Source organism: Melozone crissalis, unplaced genomic scaffold, assembly GCF_028551555.1.
Source record: "Melozone crissalis strain CALT ecotype California unplaced genomic scaffold, PUWL_Pcris_2 ptg000023l_1, whole genome shotgun sequence".
Taxonomy (NCBI): Eukaryota; Metazoa; Chordata; class Aves; order Passeriformes; family Passerellidae; genus Melozone; species Melozone crissalis.
In genome coordinates this window covers 7,011,223-7,029,755 of record NW_026535801.1, presented here as the reverse complement: position 1 = coordinate 7,029,755, position 18,533 = coordinate 7,011,223, and the positions used below count along the sequence as shown (strand labels likewise).

The 18,533-nt window shown below is 44.4% G+C and overlaps 1 protein-coding gene across 3 annotated transcripts in view; it reads right to left on the bottom strand.

The window, feature by feature from the left end:
* IKZF2 (IKAROS family zinc finger 2) overlaps window positions 1–18,533 on the bottom strand; it is a 111,365-nt gene that overhangs the window by 42,298 nt on the left and 50,534 nt on the right. For all 3 annotated transcript variants that reach the window (XM_054278258.1, XM_054278257.1, XM_054278259.1), the window contains one exon: window positions 7,578–7,844. In XM_054278258.1, the coding sequence (XP_054134233.1) occupies window positions 7,578–7,844 (267 nt within the window). The remainder of the gene's footprint in view (window positions 1–7,577; window positions 7,845–18,533) is intronic.

Below are 18,533 nucleotides of genomic sequence, written 5' to 3'. Positions count from 1 at the left end.
CAAGTCTAAAGTCTTTCCTTTTACTCCTGCTGTATTTAAAATTATGCAGCTACTGCGTTTTACCCAGTACATCACCCACTTATCTCTGACATTTTGGAGGCCACATATGAGCAGGTATTACTCCCCCAAAAACTGGCTGCTCTAAAGATGCTGAAAGCTTTCAGTCAGGAATTCAAATAGCCACTGCACCACAGTTTGATGGCAAAGACGACATGAAAACACTCACCACAAAATCACCCGGAGTCTGCTCCTCTCTTGCAACAGCCAGATCCGCTCCAATAGCACACTTTACCTTAAATAACCTTTGTATCTATTTAAAGGCAGCCTGAATTCATTTCTCCTACTGGCTCCATTCCGGGTAAATAGCTGCTTTGATGTGTTTGTTACACTTTTGTCCAATCACTCGATTCCAGCTCCTTGTTTAAGCCGCAGGCTTGAGGGATGCAATTTTGGTCACACCTTCGTGCTATTGATTAGCAGCTTTTACATTTAGCACAGCTAATCTGAGAGGCCATTAGCCAATAGAAGGGTGCACAGAGCAGTAAGGACTGCATAGCCAGTAGATTCTGTTGGTTTTCCAAGAATTGTGCTGTCTGATGCCCACCCCAGATACTAGCAAACAAGCCTTTTTTTATCACTTCAATGCCTTGAGAAGACTGTGTTCCAATTATTTCTCCTGCTGCCTTTTCCTGGTAGTTTTGTGAACTGTTCTCTAGAATTATTACTAACCAGTAACAACATAACAACCTTGACATCCTTATTCACCTCCCTCACTTTTCTGTGAAAACTCAGAGGCTTTATCCATAAGCTGAAATCAATCATCCTTCAAACTAAACATCCACTTACAAAAAGTCTTTAAACACAGCTTTTCTCTACATGATGATCCCTGACTGTGCTTTAAGTGTTTTTGGGGGGTGATGGCAACACAGACATACCCAGAACTATGGATCTATTAAAGGCAGCACACACGACCCCAAGAGAATAATGAGAATTATAAGCATGGTGTGCTTCCCCATCACTTACAGCTATGTATTTCCTGCTTGACTCTATGTACTTACACTGATTTAATAAAATAAGAACTCTGCTGAAAGGCAGCTAAGCAAGCTTTGTGCTTTTCAGCACTGCAAACTGTGTGACTGCAACGTAACTACAAAAAACTTTTCGTCTACTTTAAGTGTTAAACCTCTTCTCTAGTATTGAGCTAAACCGGTGCAGAAATGCCTCCAACTCAGTGACTTTCAGAGTGGCAAGGGGGGGGAGGGAGAGCCAACCAAACAAAAAAGATGTTTCTTTTCAACTCCAGATTTAGAGTCTAAAGCCAGACAAAACCAGGAATGCCTGAAAACCCTTGCTCTCCAGCAGAGGGAATTTAATTACCTAAGTTACTTCAGGATTGGACAAGGCAAGATAAGCCAGAGCTGCCAAGTATTGTCTTTCCTAAAGGCTTCGTAAGAGGGGCTTGTGCCAGAGAATAATTAAATTAATAAATAAATACATCCATAGAGTTTTATCATTTTACAGTTAAATAAAATATTAATTAAAAGGTATTATTTCAATATTTGCCTCTAAGTTATAGTAATATACTGCTGAAACCTCACAGTTCACTGTTAACACGCATCCATTACTGCTGTGTCTCCTCCAGGAAAACTAATAATGAGTAACAGTAATGAAATATTACTGCTCTTGAGTTACACAGGTATCTGAAGTGCACAGGTTAACTTGCTCTCTGTAAACAAATCCTGAGACAAATGGTGAGTGGCCCCCTGAAGAGAGGACAGGCAGGACATGGGCCTGCCTTTCACAGCATCTTTCATACCTGACAGCAGGATGGAGACTTCACTGCACGAGCTACGAGAGCTGCCTGGCTGATACAACCTGAAACCAGGCGAATGAACCGATGAACTTCCTACTAATAGATTTCACAGATGTCAAATGTTGTTTCACAAAGCAAACCAACTCCTTTTTCTGCTTAATTGGAAGCTTCCCTGCACAACAGCACTCCTTTCCCGCCTTGGCACGGAAGTGCTGTGCACAAGTTTCGCTATGAGTTAACCTTCTTTGAATCTCAGACCAGTGCAAAACACTGATATTTTCGCTGCAAAGCTGAGAGATTTTCTGTATTAAAACAGAAATTTGTCTGAGGATGTTTGCACAGACCTGGCAAACAAGGAGACTTAGATTTTCCTGCATTTGTCCCTTTGAAATCAAACGGGGAGCAACTCACAAATTAATGCACTGGTTCTCAATAACACAGTCAGGGAATTCCTGCAGCAGCAGTCTTGCTACATAAAAACCAGGTCCAGAGGGGCTTCAACATCTCTCCTGGTTAAATGTGTATCTGGGAACTCAACCGTTTTTGTGTGGCAGATACTTTTGATATGCAAAGTACAGCTTAAGTACTTCTCAAACGGGATTTTTCCTTTCCAGCCTCTTAATACAAAATTACTGTGCCCATGCTGCCGTCAGAAAGTATTTGCTCTTACTAACAATACCAATCTTCACCCTTCCACAATAAGCTTTTTGTTAATATTCATTTTGTTAAAATGAAACATTTCCCCTAATCCATCAGATGCTGCAATTGCTGTGATTCTGCTCTGTCCCAGGAACACAGGGGAATTATCAGCAGTGCTCCCAGAGCAGTGACAGCAGCCAGCTCCAACCTGCATTTACCCAAACGAGACACAGAGCAGCAGACTTTGCTCCATTTCTCTGTTTGTTATTCCAGGGATCATAATTACCTCCTTACTGTTCTATCTGATTCACTCAAGAGCCTGCACATCACATGAAATCAGTGATTTTAGGAGGGGTTTTCTTAGGAAAAAACCTGCTTCCAGACAAGGCACTTTATTATAAAACAGTAGTGACAAACCTCTCGTGAAAAATTCCTGGGAAATCCTGGGTGATTTCCAATTGTCCTCTGCACAAATTTATGACTGCATTCTTAAGACAGAAAAATCTTTTAAGTGAACTTGGCAAAACTATCAGAAGAATTTAGTTATTGAGAACTGCAAGTAAAACTCATCCTTCTGCCCAGAGCAATTTCAAAAATCTCAGCTTCCCTTTGTTATGCTTAAGTAGGAAAAGAGATAACTTTTCAGAAAGTTAGACTTCAGAACCTAAGTAGAAAACTGGACTTTCAGAAATTTAGCCCTAAAATTTTTGATTCAGCACCGAATCTTTTAACATTGCAAGAGACAGGAAGGCTGCACTACATTACAAATTAGAAATTAAACCAAAAAAACCCCTCTCTGCCAGCAAAATGAGAGAGGCAGTCCAGTGGAGTTCATCAAAATGTGTTTATATGACCATTTGTTTAGATTTGCTCCTGGTTAGCTGCTTAGGCATACAAGCCTTTTGTATGGAACAACACAACTGGGCTTTTTCCTCATTTATTACTTCTGTCCTAAAAACTTGAACTCTGCATGTTAGAAAAGTTAAATTGCATTCAGAGTTCCAGGGTTCATAAATTCAGTTGTAACACTAAGGGTGCTAAAGCAGAGGTTGAACGTCCCCCTCATGGGCACACAACTCATTTCACTGGCTTATGGTATGAAAATTCTTGTGGAGTCCAAGCAAAGATCTGAGACCATCTTGCAGTTAACACCCCAAAAAAAGCCTAAAAGGAAAATACAGCAGCCCAAAGTGAGAGTGAGGCAAGGCTGATGTCCCCACTGCCTCTGCCCAGGCTGGGCTTTGCCACTGTGCTGCTGCGGCAGCCACACAGAGAAAGCATTTAACCTCTGTGCTTCATAAAACAATGAGGATAAGAAGATCCCCACAGGTGCCCAAGGCCAGGGTGGATGAGGTTTGAAGCACCCTGGGCTCGTGGAAGGTGTCCCTGCCCATGGCAGGGGGTGGAATGGGATGAGCTTTCAGGTCCCTTCCCAAACCATTCCGTGATTCTATGATGCCAGCCTTCCCTTAGAAATAAAAGGCATTTCAAAATCTAGCAGTAAACTGGATAAGGGACTGGATGCTACAGCAGAGAAAAAAAAAATTTAAAAAAAGGGTCACAATTGGCAGCAAAAGGGAGAGCAACACGTGGGCCTTGCAGAGCACAGAAGTATCAGCACAGCTATAGCAGAATACAGTTCCTGTTTTACCAGAAACAAAGAGCAAGGAAATTTGAATTCAGGCCCACAGCAGAAAGCATAAAGAGGTGAGAAATCACTGAGATTCTTTCTCATGATCTCAGAAAACCTGGATTATTTGCCTCTTGTCCTTCCTCCCTTCCCTCTCCATCCCAGAGAACAAATCCCTGGAGTATCCAATGGCAATATTCTATGACCAAGTCATCTCCTGCAGTAACAAAAACCTAAGAGAGACCCTGCAACTTGAGGAATGTGCTGTGGAGTATGAAATTTGGACCAAAAGAACACAGGATGGGAAAAGAGGGAAATAAATGCAGCTCATGCTATTTTTCTGACACAAGGACGTGGCACATGAGGGAGGGGGTTACCCTGCTCACTAATGCAGGGATTGCATCACACTCAATTCCCACACCAAGCATTTGATTTATTTTCTGTCAGCAGTGACAAATAAATAGAAAGGCCTTCTCCTGGTGCCCAGGCAAAGTACAAAAACACTTCACCTCAATTAGCAGTTTTTCAGAGAAATGCTCTGTTTGGCACAATCAGCAGAGCCATGGGCCCTGTGATGGAGGGGCTGCAGCCCAGAGCATCACCCAGACCATGATCTGAGGGATGAATGGGTAATTCCCAGCTTGATCTATCACAGGAAGGGGTGACTGCACACCAGGATCTGAGATGGGACACTGAGCTCACCTACTCTGGCCTCACCCATGACACAGATTATTTTCCTCCTCCCCGTATCTGTTTGACTGAACTACCATAATCTGGCAGGGAAGACAACTGCTCTTCAGGAACAAAGGAATCATGGCTGGAGAAATGCCCCTCTCTGTGCATAGCACAGCCAGAGCCCACAGCACAGCTTCTTGCCAAGCCTCGATCCCCTGTGCAGGGAAAGCTGCACTCAGCCCAGCACACACACAAATTACAGCCTCTGCTATGGACCACAGCATTTTGGGTGACTTACATAAAATGCTGACAGGTTTTCGGGGAAGGGAAAAGCACTTCAGTTTCTGCCAATGCAAACAACTGGCCAGATCATGCTCTGGTTGTGTGCAGTTAAAGAGGAGAGGAAAGCAGGATTCAGCTCCCAAAACATGCTTAAGTTGGCTTTGAGAGGTAGGGATGTACATGCCACTTGGATTAGCTGATAAAGAATGTCATCTGTTTCCACTCACTAGGGACAACCTCCCTTCTCTCCACCATTCTCCCTTGGGCTGAAAAACCAGACTACCCACAGGTCAGGGCTCATTCCAGAGCTGGGGCCAGCCCATCACGCCCCACTGCTGAGGAAGTGGCAATATATTTTAAAATACTGCACTTTACAAGATAGATACCAGCAGTACGTTAAAAATATGCCTCAAAATCCAGGATGTGGAAATGCAAGCAAACTTCTCCTTCTGTTGTGGACAGCAAAGTAGCAGCATGTATTAAAAAAACAAACAAACAAAGTGGAGGGAAAAAAAAAATCCTCTGCGAAATTTGCCAACTGGTTAACCGAGAACAGAGCACCGAGCTGCGCCTTAAAAGAAATTCCATTTCTATATGCTTGAAATCATCTGTATAGAACAGCACATCCCAGCTCCTCTGCTCTGATGGGAAAAGAGTCAGAGCTCTCTGAGGAACCAGCAGTAGCCCCAAGGAAAAAGCTACCAGTTATGCAATTGCTGCCCATGCACCCGCAGACGGCCGTCTCGCCCGCACGCAGAGGAGATTTTGTTTCTTTCGCTTTGAATTTACACATCTTTCTTTTCACATGAAAAAGGCAGCTTGCCTGTTTTTTAAGAGATGCACCAGCTATTCAGTATCTCAGAAATTCAGACCATTTAATTAAGTACCTAAATCTAAATTTAGCGCAGCTAGTTTAGCTGCTGGAGTTCAAATACATGGACCCTGATGCACCTACAATACATATGCTCAGATACGTGCAAGCGCCAGTGAAAACTTTTCAGGAGGTTGAAAGCTGGAGACTCAGTCTGGTACATTCTGGTTTCTCTTTGTCTCTTCTAGTAAGAGCACGTCAAATTGTTAATCAAGGTTTTGATTGTCCAGCCAATGCTTTTCCCCTCTCATAATTCCTGTCTAAAATCATGAGTGCATCATAAACGATACTGCCACGTTTTGCATTACACACTTAGGTCAAGTTTTTATCAATACAACTCATATACAGGAGATTAACTATGTAATATATATTTATTATTCCTCTGAACAGAAATTCTATTGATTTCTTGCCCATCAAGGGCACACTACTGGACTACAAACTACCAGGTTTACAAAGGGATTACACAGTCTTTCTTACTCTAGATCTCCACCTTTCTTTTTATATCTTCACTGCGTGAGTCTCTCACCCCATTAAATAATAGCAAAGATAAAAAGCAAAATATCCAAAAAATACAAACAACAAACACCCGCTGAGGCTCCACCACAAAAACCTGTGCTTAACCTTAATAAGATTTAAGCATGTATCCAAAGTTAAGCGTATCTTGAAGCCCTTCAGGTGACTTACATGTGCTTAAATCTCATAAAAGTTAAGCACAAGCTTAAGTGCTTTTTTGAATCAAAGGTAGACTGCTGCAAGACCAGAGAGCATCATCTTCTGGCACCACCTGCACACTTCTGTTGGAGGTGACTGTTGCTCCCACCTGAGGAGTGGGCAGCACAGGGGAGTGAGTACCAGCTTCCTGGGCACACCATTTTACCATTTTAGCCATAAATCCCCCAAAATACCCCAGTTTAAGCTCAAGGCCTCGTTTTTCAAACCGCAAAAACCCACCCAATCAGCATATTGCAGAGGTTCCCTGTGCTTCCTAAATTCTCAAACCCACAAGCCTGATAAGCTGTTTGGGGCTCCAAATGGTAATAAAAATACAAGTGCTGGGAGGGACCAAGCACTGAAATTTGCCTCTAGAATGGCATGGAGGTGGTGTAGGGAGGCCAGGTGGGTGCCTCAGCTGAGGTCTCCCTGAGGGAGCTGTCACACAAGCAGCAAGCCCACCCTGGCATCAGGATCATTGGGTAATGAGTGTCCCCCCCAGGGTTTGCTCATCCCAGGCCCAGCCATGTCCAAAAGAAGTGTGAGATCCCCAGGAAGCTGCTGGTCTTGTCCACCTGTGAGCACCTCCAATGGAAGAACATCTAAAACTCCTCTTAAAGGCTCAGAAGCTTTGCACTGCACACACAGGAACAACACAAGCCACCGTGCCAGAGAATGACCCCTGCCATGGTGCTCCAGTCAAGAACAGCAAGAAAAGCAATTTCCAGACTTTTGCGCTGTTTTTAAGAACAAAAGGCTGGAAAGCAAAGTAAAGGAAGCACCATGCTCACCGGCAAGAGAGCAGCACCACAGTTTGGAAAGCAGGAAGAGAAACAAACCCAATGGAGCCCATTTTCCCCCTCCCCAGCCTCCTGCTGCCCCAAGAATGAAAAGGGAAAAGATAAGAGTTGTCAGGTAACATCAACACCGCCACAGATTTTCTTTCAGCTGCTTACCAGTGTGGCTCCTTTTATGTACCATTAGCACATTGGGCCCAATGCAAACCATGCCACAGACGTCACATTTCAGTTTACCATTGGGAAGCCGGATTCCTCCCTCGCTTGATAGCTCCTGCATCTTTCTGTTATCCACCATCTCGTTACTCCCAATGAAGGGATCTTCCAGGCTGCTTCCTCCATCGTGAGCTCTGATAATGTCTTCATGAATCAGGGGCTTCCTGTCAAATTCCTCATCACTTTGCATTTCTAGCTTTACTGAATTTGCTGAAATAAAGAAAAAAAAATAAAGTTAAACTCATGTATTTTCCATATTCCCAACTACTAATATCATGATAAACTTTTTACTGTTATCAATATTAAATCTCAGCCTTGAAGCTCAAACCATCATGAGTCTCATGGTGATGAGTTAAAAATTCTCATCATAAGTTAAAAATTCTTTAAGCCTTTGGTTTGCTTTTTTTCAATTCCTAATTTCTATCCCTATTTTAAATATTAAGAACTCGGGTCCACTGTGACCCAAACACCTGCCAAAAATTGCAGGGATGCAGCAGGATTAAGAACTGACCTCCTGCTTCTCAACTTGAACCACGAGAGTTGCCTTCTTCTTAAGGAGACAAACCCAGAGCTGCTCCTTGCAGGCCTCTCCTGCCCAGTGCCCTGAGAGGCAAGGTTCCCAAAGGCACAGCACAAGGAAACAAAGCAGGACTGTTCCAAATGCAAAGATCTAGTGAAGCCAGGCTTGTGGGCTGTGCCAGTAATCTCCCAATCACCCTGCCTGCACGGACAGGTTCCCTGATGGAGGGGAGACCAGTCTCAGGATGAGCCTCCAGTGCTTTTTTGCTCCCACCTTCTGATTCATGTCAATGGGACACTGCCAAGGCAAACAGGGCTGCAGCAAAGCCTACATTGCTGGATTATTTATATTTGCAAGCGAAATACGTGCAGTTGAAGAACTTTCACATCTGCCTGGTGAGACTGGCAGGCTCACTGCTGATTTCTGTGATCCTCAGGTGACAGGATAAACCTCCTCTAACCACTGAGAGCTTGTGGGATCAGCAAGCCTTTAAAGGAAACAAATGTACCAGGTTTTTTTCACAAAGGGGTGTCAGTGCAGGGGTGTTTCAATCACCAAATGCCCCCATTTCAATGCCTCAAGAGTTGGTCAAAAGTGCCAAAAAGCCTGTCCCAGAGTCAGAGCCTCCATCCACAGTGTCAGCCAGAAGGCAAGCCCACGTGTCTGCTTCCCTAAGCCCTGATCCTGCTGAGGGGTTTAACAAGGAGGTGATTCAGCCTTCATATCTAAGCAGTCTTTGACCTCTGTACTAAGGCCATTGGCATGAGCATTGGTGACAGCAGCAGAGCTGGAGCACAAATCTGTGCCCTGGGCCTGCCCAGCGTCACCAAACTCTGGCCACATGTCCCATACACGAACCAATGACAGAATTATAAGTAAACACTCTGAGGCATCACAGTCTCAAACAGCTGGCCTGGAAATGTCAGAAGAAAAAAACCCTACTATTTAGAGTTCCTCCTTCATCTTCCCCTCTTCCCCTTCCCAGAAAACACAGGGTTCAGAGACTGATGTTGACACTGCAATTCTAAATCACTGCTGTTCCTACCAGGGAAAGCACAATGAACAGAGTAAAGGAATCAGAGACCAAGCAATGGTAAGATGTTTCTTTTTAATCATAAAACTGTTGAAACATCTTCCACTACTCCTCAAGGCACTAATGGGAGCTAAGAAATAAAAAGAAAGTACTGTTATGACAAAGCCCATCCAAAGCAAGGACACTGCTGCATCAGATCACAGCAGACCAGTATCAGCACAGGCACCGCCATCCAAATGGTCTTTTGTAACTACAAAATATTTGAGTGCATCACTTAGGGAAGGGAATGAATTTTTTTTTGTTGCCACAGAGATGCATTTATTGTTCTTAAAAGAGTAAAAATCAGCCCAAATTGAGAGGTCAACTAGGACATGGTGGTAGGCAGTGCCCTGGGGTAGAAACAAGATAAGAAGAGGCAGTTTGCATGGGGGAGCAGGAAAACCCATGGGAAGCCATCCTGCCCTGGTGCCAAGCCCAAGTGGCACAGCCAACAGCCCTCTGCCTGGGAGGATCCATCCGTTTTGAGCAGAAAGGAGGAAGAGCAGGAGCTCTGGCAGCTCTGGGGGCTGTCAGGGAGAGAGCTGAGGTCCCAGACCCACCTCCCCATGGAAAGCACACACTGTGATTTATGGACAGCCCACTTTCAGAGGGAAGGAATGGCAGTTCCCTCTAATAATAGCAGCCTTTTGGGGCATTCAGCAAGCCTGAGAATGAAGCCCAAAGAAACAGTTCGCTGGCTTTAGGAGCAGCGTTTCATACACTCGGCCACACAAGTAGCTACAGCAGAGCCAGAAATAGTGCCCTGGGCTCCTCATCTAAAAGCCCAGGTTGCTGCCACGAGCCTGCACGCTGTCCTGGCACAGTACTGCACAAAATATCCAAAACCACATCCCAACTGTTCATATTTACATGTACTCACAAGAGAAAGTCTTGGATCTTGCATGTTTTCTTACATACATAAATTTTTGTCTGTTTCTCTGATTCGGAGTAATAAACACTTGAATGCACTTAGTGCTGAGCACCACAACTTCTCATTCACAGCTGTGGAGCTCTGCCTGCTCAACACACACGAGAACAAGGCTGGGAGAGCTTACAAATGGGAAAACCACTTACTTTACACCTTCCTTCCCCTAGCACTTCTTTCTGCTGAACAACGCTTTCATGCAACAGGATGAGCAGAACAACCAAGCAGCATGAGCCATTTGCTGAAGCACAGCCTCCCCACAAAGCCCAAGGAATTCAAGCTGCGTCCTTCAAAACATCCCAGCTATTCCATGAGCTGTGCAGGCTGCTTGTTCCTCCTTCTTCCCTCACCTTCATGCACACAGAGCACTGCCATTGCCATTTTCAGAAACCCTCTGGTAGCTGAGGAAAGGTTTCCTCCAGCTGGGACCAGGTCTCCAAGGAGGGGAGCAGGGATCTCCTCAGCTCGTTGCGAGGACTTTGCTAATCAGGTCATCTCCTCTGCCTTACATCATTTGGCTGTATATATTAGGCAGCTTGCAAACAAACAGGCACTTCAATTGCATATAGTTTGTTTTCTCTGTTCTCAGCCAGCCTCGGAAGCTGCAATCATTTACTAGTGGCACTGTCTTTGTTTTCACAATGAACTCTGCTGCAAAGGAAAAATAAATGTTCGAGGGATGTTGATGGCTATCCTGCATCACACACAAGGCACCACATCAAATTTCACCCCGTGTTCCCTTGCCTTTCTTGTTCACAAGCTTGATAAAAGCATAAATAAGTAAATGGATTTTGTTAGGGTTTTTTAAAGTTTTTGGGACATTCCTAAAAAAAAAAAAAGAATGACAGCAATAGAGATAGCAGGGATAAAATTGTAATCCAGCTCACTGCAAAAGCATGAACTTGAAGTCAAACCATTTCCCTCCAGCTAATATACGTTCCTTCTACTTTTTCCAGTCTGGCAAAACACCTTGTGGGGAAAAAACAGATGACAAGCACCACAAAAGCTTCTACTTGGGAATATGAAGCTAATGGCACATATTCACCAGTCCACACATTCGTGTTGCTTTCTTTTTCATTTTTCTTTTTTTTTTGTTTGGTTTGGTGGGTTAGGGTTTTTTTCTTTCTTTTTGTTCAGCACATAAATCAGCTGATCCTGAATCACACTTTATCCTGAGTGGCCAAATTGAATACAATTATTGTTAATGTCTCATAAGTGCCAATTAAACTCCAATTCCCTGTTAAACAGTTTCCTGGGAACTTTTTAGTACAAAAATATTTCCTTCACCCACAAATTAGTGTGGCTACAAACCAGAAGCTGGAAGGTCCACCTAAAAAAAAACATTCCTGGTATTTCATCCTCTGTCATGGAAATTTTTCCCCTCAAAAGTGAGATGGGGGAAAAAGAAACTTCCTGCCTTGCTGAGAGATTTGATACTCAGGTAGTAAAATAAAGCGCTGGACATCTTAAGCAAGGAAGAAGAGTGCAATTCCCAGTAAGAAACAGAATTCCTCCTGTCACTCACCAGGGAGAAGGCAGGACTGTACCCCTCTGTCTCCTCCACTGTTTGCTGTCCTAGGTCAATGCTTATTTTATCTGTGGCCTTGGAAAGCCAAGCTGGCCACTGTCACTGGGGTTTGTGGTCCCCAGCTGGAGGCTGGCCTTTCCTGGCAGCAGCCATGCACCACCAGCCCCTTCCTGCTGCCCCCAGAGCAGCAGCAAGTCAAGCCAGACCCCTCAAGGCCTCCCACACCTCTTCCCCCACCAGCAGCAAACAAAGCTTTGGCCCAGCCTCAGACATTCATCCTTGAGGAGACAAAACCCAAACCTGCCACCCCCGAGGAGCCTTGGATGGCTCCGTGGGCGAGCACAGGGAAGGACATTCACAGACACAACGTGTTCCCTAAGCACAGGGGCCAGGGAGTGGCTGCCAGGTGGGCACCAGCAAACCCAGGGTCCTCTCCAGGCTCCCTGTCCAGAGCACAACAACAAGCAGCATTCAAAGCCTGGATGATGTGCCTGTCTTTACACCCAGATGCAGAGAAATTATCAAATTGTTACTTCCCTTTGGAAAACAGCAGCACAATGACAGGCAGCTACAGCACAGCCTTGTGCATATTGTCCTGTCAGTGGTCACTGACACTGTCTATTTTAATCAAGCACTTCTCCTAGGCAGTGGATTAATGACATTGCTAATTGGCAGCTACAGACAAATAGAAAATGACCCAGTTTCTAACAGGTTTTGAACCCAATTCTTACACATCACAAGCCCTGGAGTTGATGTGTCCCCATACTATTAAACTCCCTGTTTCTACACTATCAAAAGCACTCTGCAAGGATGAGTGTAATACAGTTAATTTTAAGAACCAGAATGGCAAACCCACGAGTGTTTTGTAAGATGAAAATTAAAGGAGAAAGGGGGAGAACCCTTCAAAGGAGAAACCTTTGAAAGTTCAAGGTAGGGAATGCCAGAAGTTGGAAACAATGATCCCTGGCGCTTGTTCAGTCTAAGAGCACTCTGGTAGCAAAAAGGGTCCTTAAAGAGGGTGTTTACATCACTCCAGAAGTGTAGTGAGACTTTAATGCATGTTCAAACATACTTTCCTCCTGAAATAGTACAAAATAGTCTTGGGTGAAAGAAAACTTAATCTTTGAGTTTCTTGTTGCTGATAGAATTTCGGCCTTAGTTAACAACTCTTTTCAAGTTCATTTCAGCTTAATTGTGAGCTATTAAATGTGTAAACAAGGGAGCACCAGCAAGTCTCCCCTTTTTAAAAAGGGCACACACACACAAGGGGTGAGAATGCCAGCCAAGCAGTGGCAGAACAGGGCACAGAATCGGCTCTGTTGTCACCTCACAGCCACAAAGTACTTAGCCAACAGGTTGATATTAAAAAGCAAATAGCTTTAGCAAATACTATTTAGTTCCTGAGAAATGAGCAGGTGTCCCATTCTCCTGAGGAGCAGGCATCCCTCCAAAGCTGTGATGCTGAGGAATAAGCACAGTGAGATCAGTGTGCACCACATCTGCTGCTCAGGAGAAAGGAAGATGTCTCCTCAATGGCAGCTGTGGGCAGTGCTGTCCTTCCAACACTGAAATGGAAGATGTTTCAGTCAAGGGTTAGAAAGGTGTATTTCAATGGAGCCAGTTTTGCTGTCATGGTAGACTGAAGCTTTCTGGAGGCTTAGAGAGAAAAGCTGCTGAATCTGGATGGAACAAATGAGGGTGAATGTCACCTGCAAAAGAGGAAATTACCCAACTCTTTCCTTGACTCAAGTACCAAAATGTGCCATAACGGACGTTCCCAATGCTGGATGTCAAATTTTTTTGCTGAGAGCTCTAAAGATTTTGCTTTTGGCCACCGAGCCAGGGAGATGGTAGATGGTGATACCATCTTGTCATGGGTGACCTCTGCAGGGTTCTGCTCATTCACAACAGTTCAATCAAACCAAATAGTTCACAACTGATGAAAAAGAGGAAGGAATGCTTTAGAAACTTTGTGCAGAGTCCTTTTCTGCATGCCACAAACGGGATTCTTCAAGCCCACAAGGAGGTGCTTAATGCGCCAGAAATTCAGCGAGAACTGATCGGCTTATTTAGGGATCCTTAGAAATTTTTAGTTTTCACATTGAAGAATCTCAGTTTAAGCCTGCTACCTCTGAAGTCAATTTAAACTCTCACTAAATGCAACAGAAGACTTATTTCATATCTTCTGGAGGTGGTATGTGCAGTAAGTGTAGACTAACAGGTCTGTTACACCCAAGTTTAGTTTAAATTAGGATGCTGTTGCATAGCTAAGCCAAGCTTCAGTCAGGTTTTAGCTGACACAAACTGTGGTTGCCATCCTCCCTCAATCCCCACCCCTTCCCTCTTTTATACTGGCACCAGTGAGCATGGAACTGGGTGCTACACCAATCTGGTTGAAAACCAAACTTCCTGAGAACAATCAACCCTTTTCAGCCAGATCAGGCTCCTGATCAGGTGTACTGTGCCACCACAACAAGCAGCTTTGGCACCCCAGATGTCACCCCACACTTTCAGCAGCAATGGTTCTAAATCACCAGGTGGCTTCTCCCAGCTCAGGTCTCCAGGGCCAGACACAAGGAATGAAGACTGCAGCATTAAAATGTGTGAAACAACTTCTAAGCTCAAATGGCCATACAAGTTTATGCAAATATGAAGCTGAAGAGACCATAGTGAAGTTGGAAGGGCTCTGATTTAAGCAAAGAGCATCCCAACAAGACCAGCATTAAGAGCTGAGATCTCTTATCTATCACAGGGCCCAATTTTATGGTTTCAGTGACACACATGCCAGAAATGTTTTGAGCCAGCAATCCTTCCAGTCTCCCACAAGGTCACATTCAGTGAAACTCCTGCTGATGTCCAAAGGCTGGGACACTGAGTGAGGAGTTCCCTGGTGTAGGCAAGCATGGCAGCACCTAACCCAGAATCTGTCCCAGATGCCCAGCCTTCAGGCCCGACTGTTTGCTCACCACAAGTCACCCATGCTGCATACCTCCATCTGGCAAGAGGATGAAATCCTAATTGAATATAAATGATTGCTCAGTGTCGCAAGATTCCTCTCCAGAAAGACCCGAGGCCAAATTTCACCCACAGATGCATCTACGCAAGCGGCACTTACACAAGGCAGTTGTGTATTCATGTCCCAGGGTAGGAAAAGTACTCCTGCTGACCCAGCCTCCCCTCCCTGAGTGCCTGTTCTTCCAAGGCAATATAGTGCAACAAATACTGTGCTTAACTTAACACAAGGTTTCTGCCAATTCCCTAGGGGTGCAAGGAGGAGATTCCCTTTCCCATTCCCCCTCCCCTTTTGCAGGGCCAGAACCTGATCCCTGTGCAAGATGAGTGAACACAGCAGGACTCTGCTCCTAGCTGCTGCCTCCTCTACAGATGCTCAGGCTAACTCAGATGACAGTTTTGGACTCATGGATTTTTCCCTAAGGATCAATTGTTGGGTGTATCTTTATAGCCAACATATTGTTCTGTTGTTTTTCCCCCCTGTTTTGATGGGGCAAGAGGCAGCAGGATGTTTGGTTTTCCTCTCCTTTTGCTGTTGTACAAGACAGTTTTTTTGAGAAATGTCATCTGGCAAATTCTGCCTTTACACAAGACGTGCCCAGCCCTTGTGCTCCCCTGCTCTCTCCTCCTGCATGCTGCAGCCATTGGGACTCTGTGCCTTTGTGTGAATGATTTCCCACTTGTTTTTGAGGGGCAGGTGATGCTGGGGGCAGTGGTGCCCAGCAGGTGCTCTCCAGGGCCCTTCCATTGTGCAGTTCCATGTCTCAGTGTGCAGTGCGGGAGGCAGGTTTGGTCTCGTGGGTGGTCTCCCTTTCCCTTGCTGACCTAAAGCAAGTCTCCTACTGTCTGCAATGTGTACATTAAATACTGTCAGCCTCCTCTCCTACCACAGCTCCTCTTTCCTTCAGTAGAGCTATTTCTGATGCACACAGAAAAGCAGAGAGAGGAGGAAAAATAAAGGCTCAGTCCTGTAGTGAACCACGCTTTTCTCAAAACATGAAACCATCAACACTTTTTTAAGACCAGTTCAGATTCTAATGAGGGAGCAGAAGAAACACTCATTGAGGAGGGACACAACATTCACCCCTAAGAGGCTGCTGAGAGCTCTATATGGTACAAAAACTAGAAGTTTGTAATGGAAAATGCTGACAAACTACAGCTATATATGGATCATCTCTTATAAACACAAATAAAGTGATTGATAACATCCATTTGAAGAGACCAAAACCTTATTGGCTCACTCATTGCTGTCTCTGCTTCTTAAAAAGTGCAGGACTTCCTAAACTGCTTTCCAGCATACACAAAGGGTAGTAATTATAACAGTAAAGATTATTTCATTTATTAGGAACTTTCCATTAGGAAAGCTACACTATATTTGAAAATACACCTGAAAAAATTGTTTGAAGCCAGTGGAATCACTTTTCTGGGTCAGAACCTTGCTTCATTTTCTGGCATTTTCACCACTAAAGACATTATCTTAAATCAGTAAAAGGCTTTCATTACCAAGTTAAACATCATCATTCACAGCTTTCAGGAAAAGTTTTATTTATTTCTCATTATATAAACTCTAAATCATCTTAATGCAACCTGACCTAGCCATGTGCTCCTCCTCTAAATAAGGCACCTCCCCAACTCATCAACCCATGGAAAATTATAGGATAAGCACCTGCCACAAAAATATTTTCTGTCTTTGTCATTATATTGTAAAAAGCAGACAAACAACAAAACCTGTTTTTGTTTGAGCCAAAGCCTTGTCTGCACCCTGGGAGGCAGGTGGCTGCTGCCAAGCCATGGGCAGCTCCCCAGGTCCATGTGCAGCCCTGGAGCTCTGCAAATGCCTGAGCACAGGGACTTCTCCCCGTGCACCCCACAGCCACTGCTGGGCTGGAGTCCTGCAGGAGTAAAGAAAATAAAAGGGAAATCGGCTCTTCCTAACCTCAGTGTGACTACACAATGTTGAAGGAGACCTCTTAAAAGCCAGTGTCTTTGTAAATGCTGACTTCTGTCAGAGTGGTGCTGCTTTGAAACATGTATTTTTACCTGAGGCAGCTAAAGAAAAAAAAAAATGTATGTCCTTACATGGTTACTTTTTTTAAAAAAAATTATTTGAGATGGAAGATGATGAGGATTTAGGGATCTGGAAATACCTGCTCACAATTTAGAGACCCCAGCAGTACTGAGTTCAGCCCATTAAGGCAGAACTTAGAGCACAAATATTTATCCATATCTCAAGATGCACATGAAAGGCTCGCTCCAAGAGCCACTTATGATATGTTACAAGGATGGCAGCATCTGGTTTAGTCCCTTAACTTTCCCAAATGTAAAGGACAGTAGAGTTTATAGTCATTTTCCATTTTCTTAAGTCACTTCAAGAATCCAAATCTGTTTAAACTCAAATTTTAATACACTAAAAACAGGGGGAGGGTATCTCTGCTGCCTCCTTCCCACAACTTAAAACACACCAGCTATTAAAGCAGCAAGACATTTAAATGACTATTCATTCTGATTTTTTTTTAAAGCAGTGCTAGGCTTTCACCTGTATCATTATTATGTAGGCAGTGACAGATGGCAATGGAAAAATATAAAATAACTCTTAGAGTATTAACTTTTTTCAGTACCGTATGTGTCAGATTCTTTAGCATAAATAAATGGCATTACACAGTCTCATTAAATCTATACATCTGTGTAGTAACTTGCAATTTATGGATATTTTCTGACACAATGTTCAAACCAACAGGTTTAGCTCACATGTTTCTTTTCTCACCATGCCATCTCCAAGTCACCAGAAAAGCAAACAAAAGCAAAACCCTACACTAAATATTCCTGAAAAATTCTATGAGAAGATTTGCTATTCATCATCTACACACATTTAAAGGAATGAGAAGGGAAGAGAGTGGTGGGATCATGGAAGAAAGGGGATGGAGAGAGTTGGCAAGTAAAACACACAATTAGGCACCTAAAATGTACATCTTTAACGAGTAAGGAATGACTCCCCACGTTAGATTAAAACAATAACAGGGACATAAACAGGGATATTTTCTCCTATTGCTCACTGAAGCACAACAATCCCCCACCACATTTTCACCAGAGCAGCCAGGAGCCTCCATGGACTGCAGTGCCCAGACAGAGCAGGGACTGCAGGACTGAAGGCTGAGCTGGAGCACCTCAGGCCATCACCCAGCACACAGAAAGGTGCTGCCAGTGCATCTGAGCACCACTCACCATTATCCAGGGGAATCAGGAAGTCAGAGACATAAGAGCTGCATACACTGAAACATCTGATACTTCCTCAGGCCTTTCCCAAACATGTCCCATAAACTCAGCTGCTCCATGGGACCCACGTGTCCAACCACCCCACAGAGCCATGCACACAGGCTCTGGTGGATGGTGGAAGGAGTTCCTGCTTCTGCAGCCCAGATTACAGGGGGACAGCAAGATCACTGCACCTCCTGGGACACAGAGCCCTGAGGAAGGAGGGATGGCAGGAGAGGGCTGGCCTGTACACACCAATCTACTCCTGGGAGCACTCCCAGGCCCACCTTCCACCTGTGAGGACATCAGAGCTGCTCTAGCCCCAGTTAAAGAGACTCTTTTTGGGAGCTCTCCCTTTAACACAAGAGCCCGCTGGTCCAGGCTGGTGGAACAGGATGCAGCACCACTTGCTGTTACCAAACATTTATTAAAGATGTCAACAAAAGATAAAAATCTGTAAATAGAGCTGCAGTCATAGAACACGGAGAGCAGCAGCCCTGCAACCTCAGTCCCCATGGCTGTGGTTCCATAGGTGCCTCCCCTCTCAATACCTTTGGAGATGTTCTCCCAAGAGCTGCAAAGGATTTGAG